At 47.9% G+C, this 17,801-nt stretch overlaps 4 protein-coding genes across 5 annotated transcripts in view; 2 read left to right on the forward strand and 2 right to left on the reverse strand.

Moving 5' to 3' along the window:
* LOC125952259 (neuropeptide SIFamide receptor-like) overlaps positions 1-1,825 on the forward strand; it is a 6,294-nt gene extending 4,469 nt beyond the window's left edge. The window contains exons 3-7 of the mRNA XM_049681624.1: positions 1-5; positions 171-282; positions 997-1,197; positions 1,288-1,395; positions 1,460-1,825. The exon at positions 1-5 is cut by the window's left edge and continues 140 nt beyond it. Coding sequence (XP_049537581.1) covers positions 1-5; positions 171-282; positions 997-1,197; positions 1,288-1,395; positions 1,460-1,825 — 792 coding nt within the window. The remainder of the gene's footprint in view (positions 6-170; positions 283-996; positions 1,198-1,287; positions 1,396-1,459) is intronic.
* LOC125948435 (uncharacterized) overlaps positions 1-17,801 on the forward strand; it is a 264,834-nt gene that overhangs the window by 53,438 nt on the left and 193,595 nt on the right. The gene's annotated exons all lie outside the window — the stretch shown is intronic.
* Positions 2,190-3,651, reverse strand: LOC125948442 (eukaryotic translation initiation factor 6). Its single transcript, XM_049674486.1, has 3 exons — positions 3,413-3,651; positions 2,571-3,191; positions 2,190-2,495 (listed from the first exon to the last, which is right to left on the reverse strand). Exons 1-3 carry the CDS (start codon positions 3,517-3,519, stop codon positions 2,486-2,488), a joined length of 738 nt encoding a protein of 245 aa, XP_049530443.1. The 5' UTR covers positions 3,520-3,651; the 3' UTR covers positions 2,190-2,485.
* LOC125948433 (laminin subunit beta-1) lies at positions 3,901-16,950 on the reverse strand. Of its 2 annotated transcripts, XM_049674472.1 has the most exons (17): positions 16,728-16,950; positions 15,509-15,676; positions 13,583-13,695; positions 13,447-13,503; positions 11,559-11,823; positions 10,238-10,917; positions 9,458-10,143; positions 9,359-9,379; positions 8,670-9,276; positions 7,271-8,235; positions 7,093-7,189; positions 6,041-7,017; positions 5,607-5,959; positions 5,398-5,539; positions 5,142-5,330; positions 4,908-5,052; positions 3,901-4,833 (listed from the first exon to the last, which is right to left on the reverse strand). In XM_049674472.1, exons 3-17 carry the CDS (start codon positions 13,641-13,643, stop codon positions 4,697-4,699), a joined length of 5,382 nt encoding a protein of 1,793 aa, XP_049530429.1. In that variant the 5' UTR covers positions 13,644-13,695; positions 15,509-15,676; positions 16,728-16,950; the 3' UTR covers positions 3,901-4,696. The 2 variants fall into 2 exon arrangements, with proteins under 2 accessions (XP_049530429.1, XP_049530430.1); XM_049674473.1 differs by lacking the exon at positions 15,509-15,676.

Here is a 17,801-nt window from a genome sequence, read left to right on the forward strand (position 1 = left end):
ACAAGGTATGTGTTCTGGCACACGAGCGGCAAGTGGATCGCAGATCAGTTTTAAGACATTCCTTATTTACTCTCTCTCTCTCTCTCTCTCTCTCTCTCTCTCTCTCTCTCTCTTCTCGTTTCTTCACGCTTTCGGATGCCGGTTTTACCCGTCTTTTTTTTTCGTCACAGACAGTACAGGATGATTGTGTCCATCATCTGGTTTATAGCGCTGAGCATTAACCTGCCTTGGCTTTTTGTATTTACGTTGCGTCCCATCGGTATACCGGGCAGCATAGCGGAGGTAAGTAGGTTCGCCGTAAGTACCGAACAGTTTACTATGCTTGTCCAGGGAAAACAGGTGTTAAAAAAGCTGCAAAGAGCTTGGTATAGGGAGCAGAAGCACTAACCCTTAACGCATTTGCAAGTTCACGGTTTAGTAACGAAGATGAACCTCAACCGGTGAAATAGAAAAATTTAAAAGCACCTGGCGTCAAGGTTGTTGATCACCGGCATACGAAAACACAGAGAACAGGACAGGATTTCAAAAATGCCAAAAATGCAATATGTTGTGAAATGAGAACTCTAGAAACTGATTGAGATGCAGGAAAATTAATTATCAATCCATTCTAATGAGTTACAGGAAAAGTTTACAGCCGAATTCAAGGGCCGTCACGGTACAACAAGTTTCCAAACGTAGTGTTGATGTTAATATTGAATATGGGTCTTCGAAAGTCAATATCCAGGAAGAGGCCATACTGGCGCTTGATGGGCGTTCAGTACCTTTCTCAATATTTTGCCTACGTAGATGATTGTAGCCTTCCTTTTAGCGCTATGATTTATAGAATCGTTATCTTCAGAAAATGTTACAAACATTAATAAATTCTAACGGTAGTTTATGCTAATATTATGTATTTTCATAGTCGTACAATTCAAACCCAGCAAAACAAATCGTTACTCAAGAGCGGGTGATGAATGGTCGAGCTGTTATTGTGGTTTTCCTTCTTGTGTATCGTAGATCTGCACCGAAATGTGGCCAACGCAGGAATCGGAAAGTTGGTACTTTCTGTTCGCAAACCTATTTTTCTGCTATCTCGGACCGCTGATTGTGATATCGATCTGTTATGTCATCATATGGAAGAATGTAGCATACCGCAACCTGCCGCGTGAAATGATAATAAACCGCAAGAACGATGTCTTTAATCGGAGCAAGGTGAAGGTACGGAAATCGGCGAAGCTGGGCTGCTGCTGAAGTATAGCGATTATGTAGATTCAGGATTTTACACCCACTTCTTATGCTACCTTGCAGGTTATCAAGATGGTTTTCGTTGTAATTATCACCTTTGCCATCTCGTGGGCCCCACTGTACGCGATTTTCTGTTTTGTGAAATTTGCTGGCGAGTTGGTGAACGACGAAACTGGTAAGTTGTGCCGGAAAATGTAATCTTGCAAAAGGACATGTCTCTTTACTATTGTTTATCTCTCCTTTTTTATCGGCAGCGCAATCTTTCATTTTAACCATCCTGCCTGTGGCACAATGGCTAGGGGCTTCGAATTCCTGCATAAATCCCATTCTGTATGCATTCATGAACCGGAAGTTCCGAGCAGGATTCAAGAAGCTTTTCCAGAGCTGCTGTACAACAGATGAGGACGATTGGGACCTACCGACAACCGTCGGGCGCTTGGACGAAAAGGATATCTATTTGCGACGTCTGCGTTCGTTTACCAACGGAAAGCAGCATCATACAATGCTTCAGTGCAGCAGACAACCACCTTGCACAACCCTTCGATTGCCAAGGCCGACCGCTTCGGCCAGCATTTCTCCGACTAGAAGTGGGCGAGATTGAGCCGGTGAAACAAAAGAATTGTCGAGTATTTAGGATCACATTAAAGGTCCAACTGAAAACGTGTGACGTTATGAATTGGAAATATTGAAATTATCGAAATGAAATTTACCAAATATCGTTGCGGACCCAGGATAAACGTTCATATTTATACCAACTTTTGAAGTTGGAGTTGAGGTTGGAAGGTGTCATATATATTTTCATATAACTAATTGTTCTATATAATGAAGAATTCGAAAATAAAAGAATGTTTGAACTTTTCATAAAAAAGCACATTACATACAGGTAGCGAATTATTGAAAAATCAACTGCAACAAAACACAACAATCGATAATACTAGCATAAGACCGGTAAAAATATCGTGCTTCATTTTTTCCGGACTATTTTTATCGGATATAGTTTTCATAATCATTTACTGTGACATAACATTCGGCAAATATCATGATATTTAATGTAATTTTATATTGTATCGTGGAATTCGCTTTGCGCGAAGTATGTGGAGTGTTTGTACATATTGTTTCCGGTATCAACACTCTCTTTAAATCGAACAAATCGGTTGACACACTTTTTTCGTCCATTCACCGGATAAGTCAGATCATGCTGGAAGTCCGATTGATCGTGACCCGTAATCATCACTGGTTTTACATACGGACTTACTTGTTTTTACGACATTCTGTAAATGGAAATACATAAAAAAAATCATGAAGAATAGACTTTCCCATATGACCATTCTGTTTCAGTTACTTACGCCTCAATTAAAGATGCTCTTAGGTTGTTGGTGACGTTGGTTGGTTGCGCTTCATTCAGCTTGAACACACTTTCCACCACGGACAGTTCGGTCGACGTCGTCGTCATGCCGCAGAATGCACACCAATCGTTGACCACCATGCCCGCCGCCAGCACTTCGCATCCCCGGTTGACTGTGCCGGCCACAAGCGGGATCTGTAGCAGAGACGCTAGTTCATCCAGATCCTGGCTCGGTGTCTTGGGATGCACCAGTCCACCTTGATTGCTCAACACTGAGTAAGCTCCCACGAGCACGTTGTTCGCAACCGTCTGTCTGTAAACCTCCACTCCCAACGTATCGGCGACGATTTCTTCCGTTTCCTTGTCGATATCAGGGTGCACCAGAGCTACGTAATCGTTACAGGCAATCACATTTCCCAGCGCCGAAAGTCGTTCCTCTACACGATGGATCTTTACGGTATCTGGAAGGGAATTGCGCAGGTGTTGCAGCTCGACGTCTGTGGTGCTGTTCGGGACGACTAGTCCGTTCTTGTTGCCAACCGACAGTCGGCCGATGATGCGGCATCCGGCTATGCTGCCATGCACCACAGGAATAACATCGGCAAGTTCCGACTCGAAGACGCTGGAAAAGATTGATGAACAACGAAATCAGTAAAGCCGCAGGACGCTATACAAAATCTTGTTTATGTTAACACGTGCGTCCGCACATAACCTCGAAATCGAAATTCATATGAATCATCCCGAGGGCTCACTGCGGCTGAGGACATTTTCCGCTGTATCATCGACGGAATCGCGGAGAAGAGGAAGGTGATCTCGTCCGGCGATCGGGAATCCCATGCTTACCTGTAAAACGCTTCCGACCCGCCGATCGCCACCAAACAGTATGAGTTCGTGAGTTTGCTGAACACGCCGATATCGTCGTTATTCTCGAACTGTGCACGTAAAGCCATGATTGCCTTTAGTTATCTTTACTGTTGTCCAAGAGTATCAGTTCCAAACAGCTCCAAAAAGATACCGGAACGTAGTTTTCTCAAATTCTTTTATCTTTCTTCACGAAATCGCGATCAACAAAAACCGCACTTCTTGGCAAAACAAACGTTTGACAGTTGAGTAGGTCGGATAACGGGCACACAAAGCAACCATCCGGTACTTTATAGGACTCAAAAGAGACGGAGGAAATCCTGATAGCGTCCGTGAAATATTTCGTGGGAAATGCGGGGTTATTCAAATTTTCTCAACGGTTTTTCGATCGGTCACGTGTTCTCCACTGCCTCCCAATCACCCCCCCCCCCCACCACCCCAGAAACACAAGAAAGACACACATAATAATCTGTTGGTGTTAGAAACATTGATGGTGTGTTATATTCATGGGGAAAAGGTTCTTGCATTGAGCAAGTTACAATCGATAGAACTGGTTTCTTATGAGGTAATTAAAATATTTGCATTTCAAAGATTGATCTTGACTTATGGCGAACGGTCGTAGGTACACTGTTTTTAACTTCACTGTTACATTGCTGATGAAACTGTGGTTTGCTCATCCTATCATTCCTATCGCCTACACACTATTCGTTAAAAGAAGAATTTTTCGTCCTTTATCCTGTCAGTTTTGGCCAAAACCAATGCCTGCATGTAAGATATTCTAACAGGAGATGGCCTTGAAAATGGTGTGTACAATATGTATGCAAGAGAGTCCGCTATTCTGAAGTATCGATTTCATGTTAAATGCACTGGAGTCGTTTCCATTTAGTCATAGTCTGCATCATGTTTATGCTCGTTTTGCTACGTTGGAGTTGTTCACTGAGAATGCTTGGTAAAGATAGCAACAAAAATTATACGAAACAGCGTCCGTGGGGCTCGACGATCATTCGAAATCAAGCCTTGCCCAACGTGTTTCCATTTACTTCGTCTACGTGATCTATGCATGATCATTTTGGCACTAGATTTCCATCAAACTTACATCGACGCTTGAAGACATTATGAGTTTGCTGCTCATAAAACAAATAACCCTACAACAACACTTCTAGGTGAAGTAAAGCGCGTTACTATTTAGCGTTATGAACACATGGCTTAAAATTGCTATTCGCCCGCAGATTGCATTTGTCTGCGACGTATTTTGCTCTCAACATACTACGTACATTGGCGGTAGCGTTCCGCACTGCTTTGAATGGTTTCCAGATAAACGGTAATCTTTCCGGTGAGGTCATTCAGCTCGGTTTCAAGGTTTTGAATTTCCCTCTCGTTGGACTTGTAGACATCGTCCATAGCTGCAAAGGGGTGAAAAGAAGGTGGACAGAATTAGCTAGATCTTTAAGAACTTACACTAATGTCATCAACTTACCCTGCAGGGCCGTCAGCTGTGTGTTCGTATCAACGGTTATTTTCGAGGCACGGTTTAGCAGATTCTGTGCTCGTGCCCGTGCACTCTCCGTTTGGCGAGCTTGCGCGGTGAGTGATTCATTCGCAGTCTTGAAGTCGTTCTTGAGCTGAAATAAAAAAAAAAACAAACAAATTTATCGAACTGACTATTTTACTGTCCACACTACGTTTCGCCAAAAAGTTAAAACCATCATACCCGAGTTGCACTTTCGTGAGCATTGTTGGCCGAATCCTTGACCGCTTCTGCTTGATTATTGATGTCCTTCGCATCTAACTCGTTGCGAATGTTATCTTTCTGCAGCTGTTCCAAGCGAGAAAGTAATACCTGCACAGCGTTTGCCGTAACGTTAGCCCGTTTTTGTGCATCTTCCGTTTCTTTGTCAATCTGTTGATGGAGCGAGATATTTTTAATCAACTGCGTTTCTTTAATTCATCTAACCCGAGAGCAATACCTCTTCAAGATCGATCTTGGCTGAAGCGATATCTGCATTTGCTTGTTTGATCGATTGCCGCGCCTTTTTCTGGGCATCTTCCGCATCGTCCAACGCTTTGGTGATGTTTAGCACATCGGCTAGTACTTTCTCGGCCCGTTCCCTGGATGGAAAACAGAACAAATAGGATAATTCTCTCACATTAGCCATTACTAAGCGACCAAACATACTTTTTCTCCATCGTATCGTTCTTCAGTTGCTCCACCATACGCAGATCGCTCTCGGTGTTGCGGATGATGGACTCAACGTTCACAAGATGTGACACCGCATCCTGAATTTTCTTAGCCAAATCGTCGATCTGATCTGGATCCAGTTGCAACGTGTAGGCCAGGACTTGGTCAATCAGCTCCTTCATCTCATTAGGAGATGCAGTTGTGTTGTCGATCATATCCGTTAGGTTACGGACCAGCAGGTTTGCCTGATCGATCAGGATCTTTGTTTCCTCGTGGTGGGCCTTGGTTTCATCGTGCGTTCTCTTCGATTTCTTGTACGATTCCGATGCGTTTGCCTTCGCCAGAGACATCTACAGGAACAGGATTAAGAAAAACATTTAAAGGTATTTTAATAAAAATTTAAAACCACTTGAAAACTATGCTATCCTTACCGATCGAATGATGTCGTCGGCCAGTTCCTCCTTCTCTTTGATGTTCTGCTCGGTTTGCTTGGCAAAGTCCAGTGCCTTTTCGGACAGCGTTAAAGCACCGTTCTCGCACCGCAAACCACCGCACCCGTTCTTGCATCCCGCCCCACCACAAAACTCATCGCAAGGATCTCCCCGACGGTCGCAAATGCGTTGATTCAAGTCCGGCAAATTAGCGTTCAGTCCATTCAACTCTTCCTGATACCGTACGAAGGAAGCCTCATTCTCCGTATGTTGCCGATTCACGTTAGACTGGTGCGCATTGAGCAGCTGCTCCGCCTTGCGGCAGTAGCTTTCCGCACGCCCATTGATTGCCGTTATGTTCATGTTGGTCTCGCCAAGCAGACTCACGCGGTACCAGGCGTCACGGGTCAGATTCAGGGCACCCTCGATGTTGCCTTCCTGCAGCTTGGTCGCATTGTCCCGCAGATAGTCGGCCATCTGTTTGACCTCGTCCGCACGCCGACCAAGATTTACGATTTCGATGTTGGCCAGTTTGATGTTCGAGTCAGTCTCTTGCAGTTTTTTCTCCGAATCATCCATGGCCTGGAGCGATTCCTGGAGATGCTGCTGAATGCGATTGATTTCGCTACCGACGGATTCGATCTCACGATCAGAGATGGTGTTGTTTAGTAGACCCTCGATCTGTGCAATTTTCTTGGACATCGCGTCGAACTCTTTCTTGTATGCGCCCGTCGCTCCGAGCTTTTTGATCGATTTGGCTTCCTGAATCGTGCGCTCCGTCTTTTCGCGTAGCTCCTCCAGGATGATGTCCCAGTTCTCGAAACATTCGCCACACGGTGAACAATACGGGGCCTGTCCCAGATATCCTCGAGCGCACTGATCGCACTTGTAGCCTCCGATGCCCAAATTACATACACACTGGCCCGTGACCCGATCGCACTGCTGCGTGGCTGCACCGTACACGTTGCAATCGCAAGCTGTAAAAGACCATTCGATAGTATCATTTCAAACCAGGATGAGGAATGTCGTCACATAATGGAGCTAATACTTACGCTTGCACTCAACATTCGGATCGCCCCAGAAGTACGCCTCACACTGATTACACTGACGGCCACCGAAGCCAGGTTTGCAGCTACATTGACCATCATACTGAAACAGAAGGTTCATGTCGTTATTGTAATGCTGGATATTTTTCCATTTTGGACTTTGGAGAGTGTAGGATCAACTCACCGGATTGCACTGCTCATTGAGTGCGCCGACCGGATCGCAATCGCACGCTTCACATCCTTCCCCGCTGGCAATCTTCCAGTGGTTCTCGATACACTCGTCACAGTACTGTCCCTTGACATTGCGCAAGCACGGACACTGGCCGGTGTAGCGATCGCAGTGCGCGATCGTCTGGTTCGTACCGAGCAGATTACAATCGCACGCCCGACAATCCTGTCGGAACGCGTCTCCGTAGTATCCATCGCGACAGTACTCGCAATGATCGCCCTCGGTATTGTACAGACACTGCTGGCATTTGCCCGTCCGCGAGTCGCAGTTTCCGGATCGCTTCAGGTCCACATTGTTGTTACATTCGCATTCCTGACAGACGCCGCCAGGCTTTTCGGGATTACCGAAATAGTTATCGGCACAGACATCGCACCGTGCCCCAGCGTAACCCTGATCGCACGAGCAAATCACGTCATTCGTCGACGGATGAAGGTAACATTCGTTGGCATACGAGTGACCGGAGGCAGTCGTGTCCGGGCAACGACAGGGTCGGCAACCGATCGACGAGCCCAGCAGTGGATTCCCGTAGTACCCATCGAGACACCGGTCGCACTTCCAGCCCTGCGTAAAGTCCTGACACTGTACGCACTCGCCCGTCTTGGAGTCACAGGTGGGCGTGTGGCCATTACACTCGCAGATCTGGCAGTTCGGGAAGTTCCAGAAACCGGGCTGACACTGGTCACACTCCCGACCGTACGTGTTCGGGTGACAGTTACACTGGCCCGTAATGAGGTCACAATCGTTGTCCTTCGAGCCGATGCTGTTACAATCGCACGCCTTGCAACCCTCCGGTCCGAAACCATACGTTCCCGGTGCACACTGATCGCACTGACGGCCGATCACGTTCGTTTTGCAGGCACAGTAACCACCCGATTCGGCACAGGTCTTGCTCATCGAGCCCGTCGGATTACATTCACAGGCTGCAATGGGAAGGGTGAGAGTCTGCGTTAGTTAGTCATCACAGTGGAAGCAACTGAAATGGATCAATCGAATTTTCTTGCTTGTTCTAACATGGTTCCAGATTCACCTCGCCCGGATCAATGTCTTGACCGGCGCTTCCGGTTGGCCATCCAGCCAGCAATACTACTATCCACGAAACAACAAACTGAACCTTCATACTTGAACACCTTGCCACATGGCAACCGTATCGGATGCGATCGCTTGTAGCAATCATAAGCTCGCCCCTCACCCCCTTAGAAGCGATGATAAGATATGAGCGAGTGACAAACGCCAAGTATCTAGTGCCAGCAGGTTGCGCTTCGCTCAAACACTGTTCATGGGACTAGCATAATTGTTCGAACAAACAAATGTTTGCAACTTCTCTACTATCTCGTCATTCCCCAGCGAAACCTACCAGAAGCACCATTGTTGATGTACACGCTGATGGCCTTCAGCAGCTCTCTGCACTCTTCCGGGGCGTTCTTTTCGTAGTTCACATCGTAGTACGTATGGTTGCAGCCAGCGTTCACAAACTCCCGATGGCGTGCCTCCGCCTGATGAGTTCCTTGCAGAATCGGCGTGATTTCGATGCGCGGTATCAGCACAATCGAATCGATCAGAATCTGAGCAGCCGGATTATCTTCGTACGGTTCATGGCGTTGTAGCGACACGATAAACTTGTAGCTTTTACCGCTCTCCAGACAGATGTCGTGCAGGGCGACGGCACTCGTTTCGTACTCGGACAGTGTCGTGTGGATGTCACGCTCGTAGTTCGGATGCGAGTTGGCGCATGGTCCCTCCGGATTGTAGACTTCTGGCCGAACCACCGTTACCCGTACGCTATCCCAGTCACCCTTAATGTCGGGTCGATAACGAATCACCACGTCGTAGTTCATCGTCTTTGGCAGATCGTCCACCTCGAACTTCAGTACGGTTCCTTCGGTTGCACGGATAAAACCGGGACCGGTCGAATCAGTGCCACGATCATAGCCACGCTCGCGCACCACAATCGAACAGTTTTGCTGTAAGGAGAGAGGGGAGTGAAATGATTAGACACCATGAGCCAATGCTGCTAACGATCTATCCGATCGCGATCATGCTTACCCCTCCGACGTTTTCGCATTGCTGAAATGAAGTTAAAGAAACGATCAATTAATCCGGGCTTTCTCCGGGGAATTCTTGCGCGCGAATTTAGATTCCTACCGTGGTCGGGAATTCGGCTTCGATAATACGATGCAGCGTTGGGATGAAATAATGCTGCTTCGGAACACTACAGTCCCGGCCCTGCATGTGCGGCCGGCACCGACACTGCCCGGTGATGACGTCGCAGCTGTTATCCAACGAACCACCGGGATGGCAAGCACACGCCGTACACCCTTCCAAGCTGTCCGACAGTCCGTACGTTTCCGGCATGCACTGGTTACAGTCCCGACCCGTCACCAGCCGCTTGCAGATACACTCGCCCGTGTACACGTTGCAGCCCGAGTTGTTCACCGTGCCCAGCGTGTTACACGTGCACGATTGACAACCATCGGGATTGCTTTCGTCAAAGTTCCAGAATCCTTCCCGGCACTGATCACACCGCCGACCGTTAACGTTGCGTTTGCAGTGACAGGCGCCCGCCTCGATGCCATTTTCCTCATCGGCAATCGAATCACAGACACCATCATCCAACGATCCTCGCGGATCACAATCGCACGCCTTGCACACGTACGGACTCTGGATGTCCTCGTTCGGATCGCGGTAGTAGAACGGTGCGCACTCCTCGCAGTGATAGCCCTGCGTGTTGTGCTGGCAGTTGTCACAGACACCACCGCTCACTCGTCCCGAGTGCTCATAGACCGCCTGGTCAAAGTGGCAGCTCGTGGCGTGATTGTTACAGTTACACTCTGTGGATGGGAACCAAGAAAGGGGAAAATAATTCGCAAAGAGACATTAGAACAGTGATCGAACGACGTGCGCTGCCCCGTCGCACTAACTCACTTTTGCAGGCATTCGTCTGCTTGCCGAGGGCCGGCTTCCAGGGTAGATCGTTGAAGAAGTCCTCACACTCCTCGCAGTTCAGACCCTTCGTGTTGTGCGTACACTCGCACCGTCCGTGCACCATGTCGACGGTGTTGCGGACACCCTCGAGCGGCAGACAGCGAGACGCGTGGCCATAGCACGAGCACGAACCGCGCACGATCATGTTCGAGATGGCGTAGTAGTACTTCTCCTGTATCTCGTCCCGATCGTCCAGCAAGTTGTCACCGAGCGAGTGCAGCTTGGTGAAGTTGATGCGCAGGTTCGTCATCTTCAGCATGTTCTGGACGTGCTCGGCGTACGGATTCTCGATGTTCATGTTCGGTGGCAGCACCCGGTAGATGACTTCGCCGTTCTTCGACGGTTCGACGCCCGAGTAGCGATGATCGCAGATCACGTCCGTAATGTTGCGTGCCACCAGCGGTGCATGGGGGAACGATTCGCGGCAACTGTGCGCGAAGTACTTGTAAACGTGCCAGGTTTTGCCGAAATCGTACGATCGCTCGATCAGCATCGCAGCCGGCCGGAAGGTGGCGAACACGATGATCAAGTGCGTGAAGTGAAATTCCGCTTCCAGATCCAGCTGAATGGTCACGTTCTGTTGTCCATTCACCGACTGCCACCAGGTTTGCTCTACGGTGCTGTAAAGTGGAGGGCACGTGATGATGGAATGGTAAATTAATAATGCGATAACCAATTTTTACTCTAGAAAACACTTTTTTTTAGCAAATTTTTATAGACAATCTATGTGCATCCCCCACAATGGTTTCTATAAAATACGAATGCTACGCCCCGAAACCTGAACCCCTGTAGCTGCATACAAAATGATGTCATGAGTGCGAAATCGTTAAATCGCTGAGCTGCTGATCGAAATCGATCACGTAGACGATCCGAGGAAACAGACAGATCGTCACATGCTAGCCGAGCCGAGTGTTGTCGCTGGTTGGTAGGTTCATCTTTAATTTCTACCAAACGCCCAGTACAGCAAATGCTGCCAATGTTTGTACAAGAAGTCGTGAGACGGTGTCATGAGACGAGGACCGGGAGAGCAGAGACCGGCTGCAAGGGGGAAAATATTATCTTTTGCAGTCCCAATGTTTACTGCTGTAGGAGGAGGAAGCAGCAAACAAACATATGTTTAAGCGTGACGCGATATGCCATCGTACCAACGAACGGCCATGAGATCATTTCGATTTGCTTCTCATCTTTTACATACTGTCCCGGTTTCGGTTCTGTCCAGAATTGCTACGGACATTGTTGGTGAAAAAAATTGTCTACCTACCCGGGTTGCACCTTGTAGATGATCTGACCGATCCGGTGGTTACGCATCGCATCCTGTTCCGTCTCCGGGCGCGTATCGCACAGGAAGCATTTCTTTTCCTCCAGATGCGACACGATGCAGTAGCGCTCCGGGCGCTCGAGACCGCAGGTGGACGTCGCTTCGAGCCGATTTTCTCGCCCGATAAGCAGATTACCCGTCGCCGGATAGCATGAGCTCTGCTCGCACGGATGAACACGGTGAATCGGTGGTTTACTACCGGGGACAACTGGATGAGCGGGACGTCGCCAACCATGGGATCCATTTTGTTATCGACATCCGTTTTCATGCAGGGCAGGCCAGAACGGAGCGGAAAATAGAGCGCAACAGAGAGCGTCAGTATATGGTGTGTATCACTGCTGGGGAGTTTAATTTTAGAATCGCCTCTGAATCTGGAAGGAAACACTAGCATAAAAGGGGGTTGGGGGGAGGGGGCAGGCAAGCAGACTGTGCAGAAGGAAAGATATACTCCGTAACCAGGCAAGATACATATGCGGTACCAAGAAAGCGGCAGCGAGACGTGGCATTGTAGTGTAGAGTAGCGTAGGATTAGGCGAAGGAGTCTTCACAGTAAACAATCTTTTGCGTACAGCAAAGGTGCATTGATTGATTTCTGTACCAGGGGAGACATTATTCGAGTATATCAAATAGTGGAAAGAGGAAAGAGTGGACAGCCCAACGCCTCATCGTAGTGCCTGGCGCTTGTTGGACGATTCATGATATGTTAGAACTCGTTAGTCATTCATAAAGAAAACTATCGTTGGCTTGTCTAGTGGCCATTTGTGAATCGCAGCCCGAAACCGGCGCAGCTTCAGACGAAACACCTCTGCATTCAGCTGTATTTGCATGACCGGCAGCTGTGATTGCGCCCGAGCCGTTTACTCCGCACTGGAGGAGGTTAGACGAGGCGGATGATGTAATGCTCCCACGGAAGACGACCAACAAGACGGATCATTTTGGAGGATGGGGAAAGGGCGTTTGCAGGAGCACCGGACAACCGTAGTAGGACAAGAAGAAGGAACAGCGGGAGATAATTAACAAGTAAACAGCGGTGGCAGCAGAGCATTGGTTTGGCCAATAGTGGGAGCAACAGCAGACGGCTCCACTCCAGGTCATAGTACTGGATGTTGGAATGTTGGCAGTTGATGCGATCTCGTTTTGCTCAATTCTATAACATAACACCTTGGTATCGATGGACGGTATTGTGATGAAGCTGCTGGTGCCGATGGTAATGGGGGGCGTTTCCTTTGGCCACCATCGGATATCTTCTCCCGAGGGACCATCCTAAGCTCGAGTCCTTCATGGCCGGACCCATCATGCCCGGTGGATAGAAGATGGAATTGTACTTGTTGTAGTTGATGTGGTTGTTGATCATGCCGATATACTGTAAGGGGTGCGGTTCACCGATCGCCGTCGGATCCTCTTCGTCGGTAAACTCCATCGAGCTTCCATCGTCGAGCGGTTGCTGATCACCTCGCACTACCAGCGGCGATACTGTCAGAGCCTTACTGTGAATCCCACTGAAATCGCCCGCTGATAGCACAGACGGAACTGCGGATCGGTTTGGTGCAATGATCGGCGTGCAGTGTTGGAATGGTGGTGAATGGAATGAGGATGAGATAATGGTAGTGTACGAACGTGATGTTGATGAATGGTAATGTGTTAGATCACAAATCACAACACACACACACACACAAATGGTTGCAGGAAAGCAGTATTTAATTCAATGCCAAAACGATAGCGAACGCAACGGAGAACACAAATTTTAGGCCACGAAATGTTTGCATTAAACATTAGCAATTTTGTAAAATTAGGTAATATGGCAAGTAAATGTTAGGATTCAGAAACTTACATCGATTACTATACGTCCGACGCTGTGAATGTTGCGCTGTGCTACTTAGAATTAGACCTGCGAACAGAATGGAAGCATTTCAGTTTCACGGCTGCACTCAATGGGTTCGGCATCCGATGGTCGAGATCGTACTTACTATGTAAAATAAATAAATTTAAAGCTACGTATCCTATACACGACATTCCTACTTTGGCCATCGTTGCTGCGCCCAGCTATACATGAGTAGGACGTTAATATAACGTCTCTAGGCTGCAAAAAGAACCAAAAGACAAAAGGAAGAAGAAAAAAAAAGGTTACATTAGCTCTACACCCCATCTGTCGCGCTGTCTGTACTGTGGAATTCGTCGTAGTAGAGGCAACTTAATGAAATCAAGCCAACCAGCAAGACGATGATAGTGGCGCAACAATATGGCCGTATCCGGTGATAAGAGACCACACGCTGGTGGCCACCCTTCCGCACTGTGGCTTCTTAGCAACTCTTCTCTGCTTCTGATCGCGCCTTATGCCGGGAAACATAGATTCCTCTCGACGCACAGCAAATCCGTTCAGCAGGAGATAGCCTGCGTACGTCCCGCTTGCGTATTCATAGGGAGAAACTGTGCGTGATAACGTTTGAAAGTCTGCTTAATTCGTGTACTTAATTAACGAGGTTGCGTCTATCGCTTTATATTATGGAGTATCTTTCAAACATAGTAAAACATGCTCTGGTGGTATATGGTAGCGTAACGATATTTGTTTGCAAATTCGATTCGATGGACGCTCCACATGCGCATTCTGTTTGGCGTACGACTAATTTACACCTCCCGGGCCAGTTTGCACGGTTTGGCCCAAACGGAGCCTAATAGTGGCGGAATCAGTTGAACAACCGACCGGTCATTCATGCAGTTAGCACCACAAAACTTCTGCCTAAGCTGTTTCTTGCATGAAACCCAACCCCACCTTCGACGGGAGCAACACTTTTCGCCAAAACAACGGCGCGAAGAAGGAACCGTGCAATGGTTTGCGAATCTTTTGCTAGCATTTTCCACATTACTGTACTGTTTGGCTGCTCGGTTATTTAATGCAATGACTGCCCAGACAGAGAATGACTCGAGGGAGTGTTTATGACATTGTTGAATATTTAATAATTTAAAAAAAACTACATTTCACGCCAGCAATACAATTTGTGAAAAGACTTTCCACGCTCTTGAAGAGTTTCAATTTGATTGAAGGCGATGTCATGGTGATAAGACTCGTCGGAGACGGACTCTTCGGGATAGATTGAAACAATGTGCTCATCTCATAACGTTCCTCAGGATGGTGTTTATCTTTGAGGGCACGACCGGAAACATACATAGTGCACTCGTTCCACACAAGCTGCACTTCTCCTGTGATGGTAGGCGACCGCTGCTGGTCGAGGTGGAATGCTTCCGGCAGATTTTATCGTGCACTTGATGTAAATGTAACGCCATCATCTTGTATGCCTCGAAGCAATTAAGACGGTAGCGGTTGGTTCAACTCAGGAATAATTTGGAGCAAACAGCGTACCTAAGCTGACACTGACATGATTCTCGGATTGTCGTACGGCAAAATTACGTCACCATATGGAATGATATCTCGGCAATGCACTTAACTTATCACTTTCACGGACAGACATGCGTTGTTGGTTCGAGTGCATCCAAGTGCATGTACAGCGTGCTTCAACAACACAAACAGTTGCCATGCGAAGCGTGAGCAAATTGTACACAACATTCGTTTTGCATTGAAACAATCCCGATGAACCGACCTTTTCTGTTTCCACGGAGCATCAGCATCACCTTGGACCGCTTGAACGGGAGATCCAGGGCATGCATTGGCGGATGGCGAATGTATGAAGGAATGCATTTCGCTCACCTAAAATGGACACCGAACCCGTTTGCCAACGGCACGGAACCGTCAAACCAAACGGATCTGTAAAAGGGAATAGTGACTGTCCCTGTTTGGCGAGAGGGCAAGAAGCTTACCGCTTCAAGGGCCATCTACCGCCGAAAAGATACCGTTCTCTGCTGATTCGAAAGCCTCTTCTAATAGGCGCAGTACTTACAGTTCAGCATGCAACGGTGCACCAGACTAAACTCATAAGCAACGGGACACAACAGACGACGGATTGCACCGGGTTGGTAGATCGTCACAGGAACGTAATCTTCGCCTTTACTCGCTTACACTGGTAGCACAAGATCACCGTAGCTAACTGCGCTCTTGATCAATCACTCTGCACTCGAGGAGAGAAATATTTGAAGAAAATTTGATTAACATTTAATCCACCACTTTTATGCCACGATTATGTTGCTATTAATGATCTCCATCACAGGCCCGCGTCGGGCTACAGCTCTTGTTCACTTGGCACCGCTGGTCGACACAAATTTAGAACCCACTCTGCGGTAGCACACTGCAACACGTGCCGCTCCGGTGTAAAACTGCAAAGTGTTGGTCGGTAAACAGCATCGCCTCTGGGGTAAACATACAAATAGAACATCGACGCGGATGTGCCGAAAGGCGTTTCACGAGCGTTTGCCATTCACCGAAACCATAACCGTACCCGCGATAGAACTGCCCCGCAAGAGGTCTAACAGCAGCAAACGACAACTTCGAACGCACCTAAGCCGAATGGCGCTCGGGTGCAGCGTGTGCAACTCTCAGCATCCCACCGCAGCCGCGTACCGAGATGGCTGAGTCTCTGGTTTGTCTCAGTTGCCGATACTACCCGGACCATCTGGCACGACTGCGCATAGCGGGTGAGTCGAGGAATCCGCTGATGTTATCGAATTCGTCGCTTTCTTATGCTTATGCTCGTCGCAAACGAAGCTCGCCTTCGGTTCGTTGCCTTTTCTTTCCGATGGTTCACAACTGCTTCCACTGCTTCGGGGTCAGGGTGCTGGGTGTGCGCACTGCTGTGTTGGTTTCCTTCCAGCAACATCAGCACTACAAAGTGTTAATTCCACGGAGCATATGTTGTTTCTCTAACCAGCGAAACCCTTCGGCCACGGTATGCACAGCTCAAACATCACAAATCTTCAGACGGATGCCGCAGTAGCACTCACCACCCGATCACCTACCCCCAAGATTCACCATTTTGTCACGCTTAGCAGGAAAAGCTGCTGAAGCAAGCAGAGCATGCTGCTGCATTCTTTGAGGAGTGCGTCATGTACGGCGGAACGTTTAGGATAACTTTGATTTAACTTAAACTTGCATCATTTAAACACTTTCAACCAGATCTCTCACTAAGCACCAGCGATTGACCGATCAACAACACTGAGACTCACCCAAAAACACAAAATCTGTTTTATACCCAGCAGGCAACGGATGATGGGCCAGAGGAAACGCGGTTACAACAGCACGCAGAAGGATTGCCACTTCGATCGCGGCTCGATCACGACACGATCGCGGGAGAATTCAACAGGAACTGAGTGATTTTTCCTTCAAATAAGGAAACTTTTAGACTGAATCGACGGATCCACGAAGAACCGTACGACCGAGTCCAGTGAAATCCGGGGCGCGAGTGCGTGAGGATCTATCTCTCCTGTGGATCCCGATCTGTATTCTCTCGGCTTAAGATGAGAGTGTGTTCGACAGCATCATGTGGGCTGAGCGAGCGAGATTTATGCGTACCGTAAAGTGAAGCGCGCTTGAAATTATCATGGCAGAACATGCTGTCTTTTGGTCTTGAAACAAGATTTTTTAATATTTTTCAGTTATTATGTACGACCTCGGTGTATTTCAAGTGATTTTCTTGAAGACAAGCTGCGAAATAATGATCTTTTCAATTTAATTCTTGAACTTTAAACAGCGCATTTGAGATTTGGTCGACGGAAAGACGATGAACATGTTGCGAGAGAAGTGAGAATCGCTCGTGAGCATGCGATCACGCATAGCAACATGATCGCGGTGTGAGTGGAACATGCCTGTTGAAGATGTGTTGGTGGGATGTTGCTGTCACGCATGCTCATCATCATCATCATCATCCTGATCATTGCAGGTAAAACACATAAGTGGGAAAAAAACAATCAACACACCTGATCGACAAACGGATTCCGTCATCGAGCCGGTGAGCTAGAACCGATCGATTTGAATATTTGACCATCTTTTGATCAAGAAACTATAAGCACACATGGGGCGGAACTTGCGCAGTTTCTTGGTGTTTGTATTCAACGGCTTATCAGTTGCTGGTCGGGAGCGGGAACTGTGTCTAGCATGGTTCTTACTTCCTCCTTGGTGGCCGAAGCCGCCAAGTAGAAGTTATCAGTTTCCCCCGCTAGGCAACTCTGCTCATTGAGCGCAAGAACCATGCTGATTATGCTTTTCGAGCCTTCGGAAGCCGAGTTTTGAGCTGAAACCCG

Source organism: Anopheles darlingi, chromosome 2 (assembly GCF_943734745.1).
Source record: "Anopheles darlingi chromosome 2, idAnoDarlMG_H_01, whole genome shotgun sequence".
In the NCBI taxonomy this organism is placed as follows: Eukaryota; Metazoa; Arthropoda; class Insecta; order Diptera; family Culicidae; genus Anopheles; species Anopheles darlingi.

What these genes read in the sequence shown, in the direction of transcription:
- LOC125948433 (XM_049674473.1), bottom strand. Translation starts at nt 13,643, where the DNA reads ATGGCCAAAGTAGGAATGTCGTGTATAGGATACGTAGCTTTAAATTTA. An exon ending in GCAGACGAATGCCTGCAAAA is followed by an intron (nt 10,144 to 10,237) that starts GTGAGTTAGTGC and finishes TCCCATCCACAG; the next exon opens with AGTGTAACTGTAACAATCAC. An exon ending in TCCGAATGTTGAGTGCAAGC is followed by an intron (nt 7,018 to 7,092) that starts GTAAGTATTAGC and finishes GGTCTTTTACAG; the next exon opens with CTTGCGATTGCAACGTGTAC.
- LOC125948442 (XM_049674486.1), bottom strand. Translation starts at nt 3,519, where the DNA reads ATGGCTTTACGTGCACAGTTCGAGAATAACGACGATATCGGCGTGTTC. An exon ending in GGGTCGGAAGCGTTTTACAG is followed by an intron (nt 3,192 to 3,412) that starts GTAAGCATGGGA and finishes AATCTTTTCCAG; the next exon opens with CGTCTTCGAGTCGGAACTTG.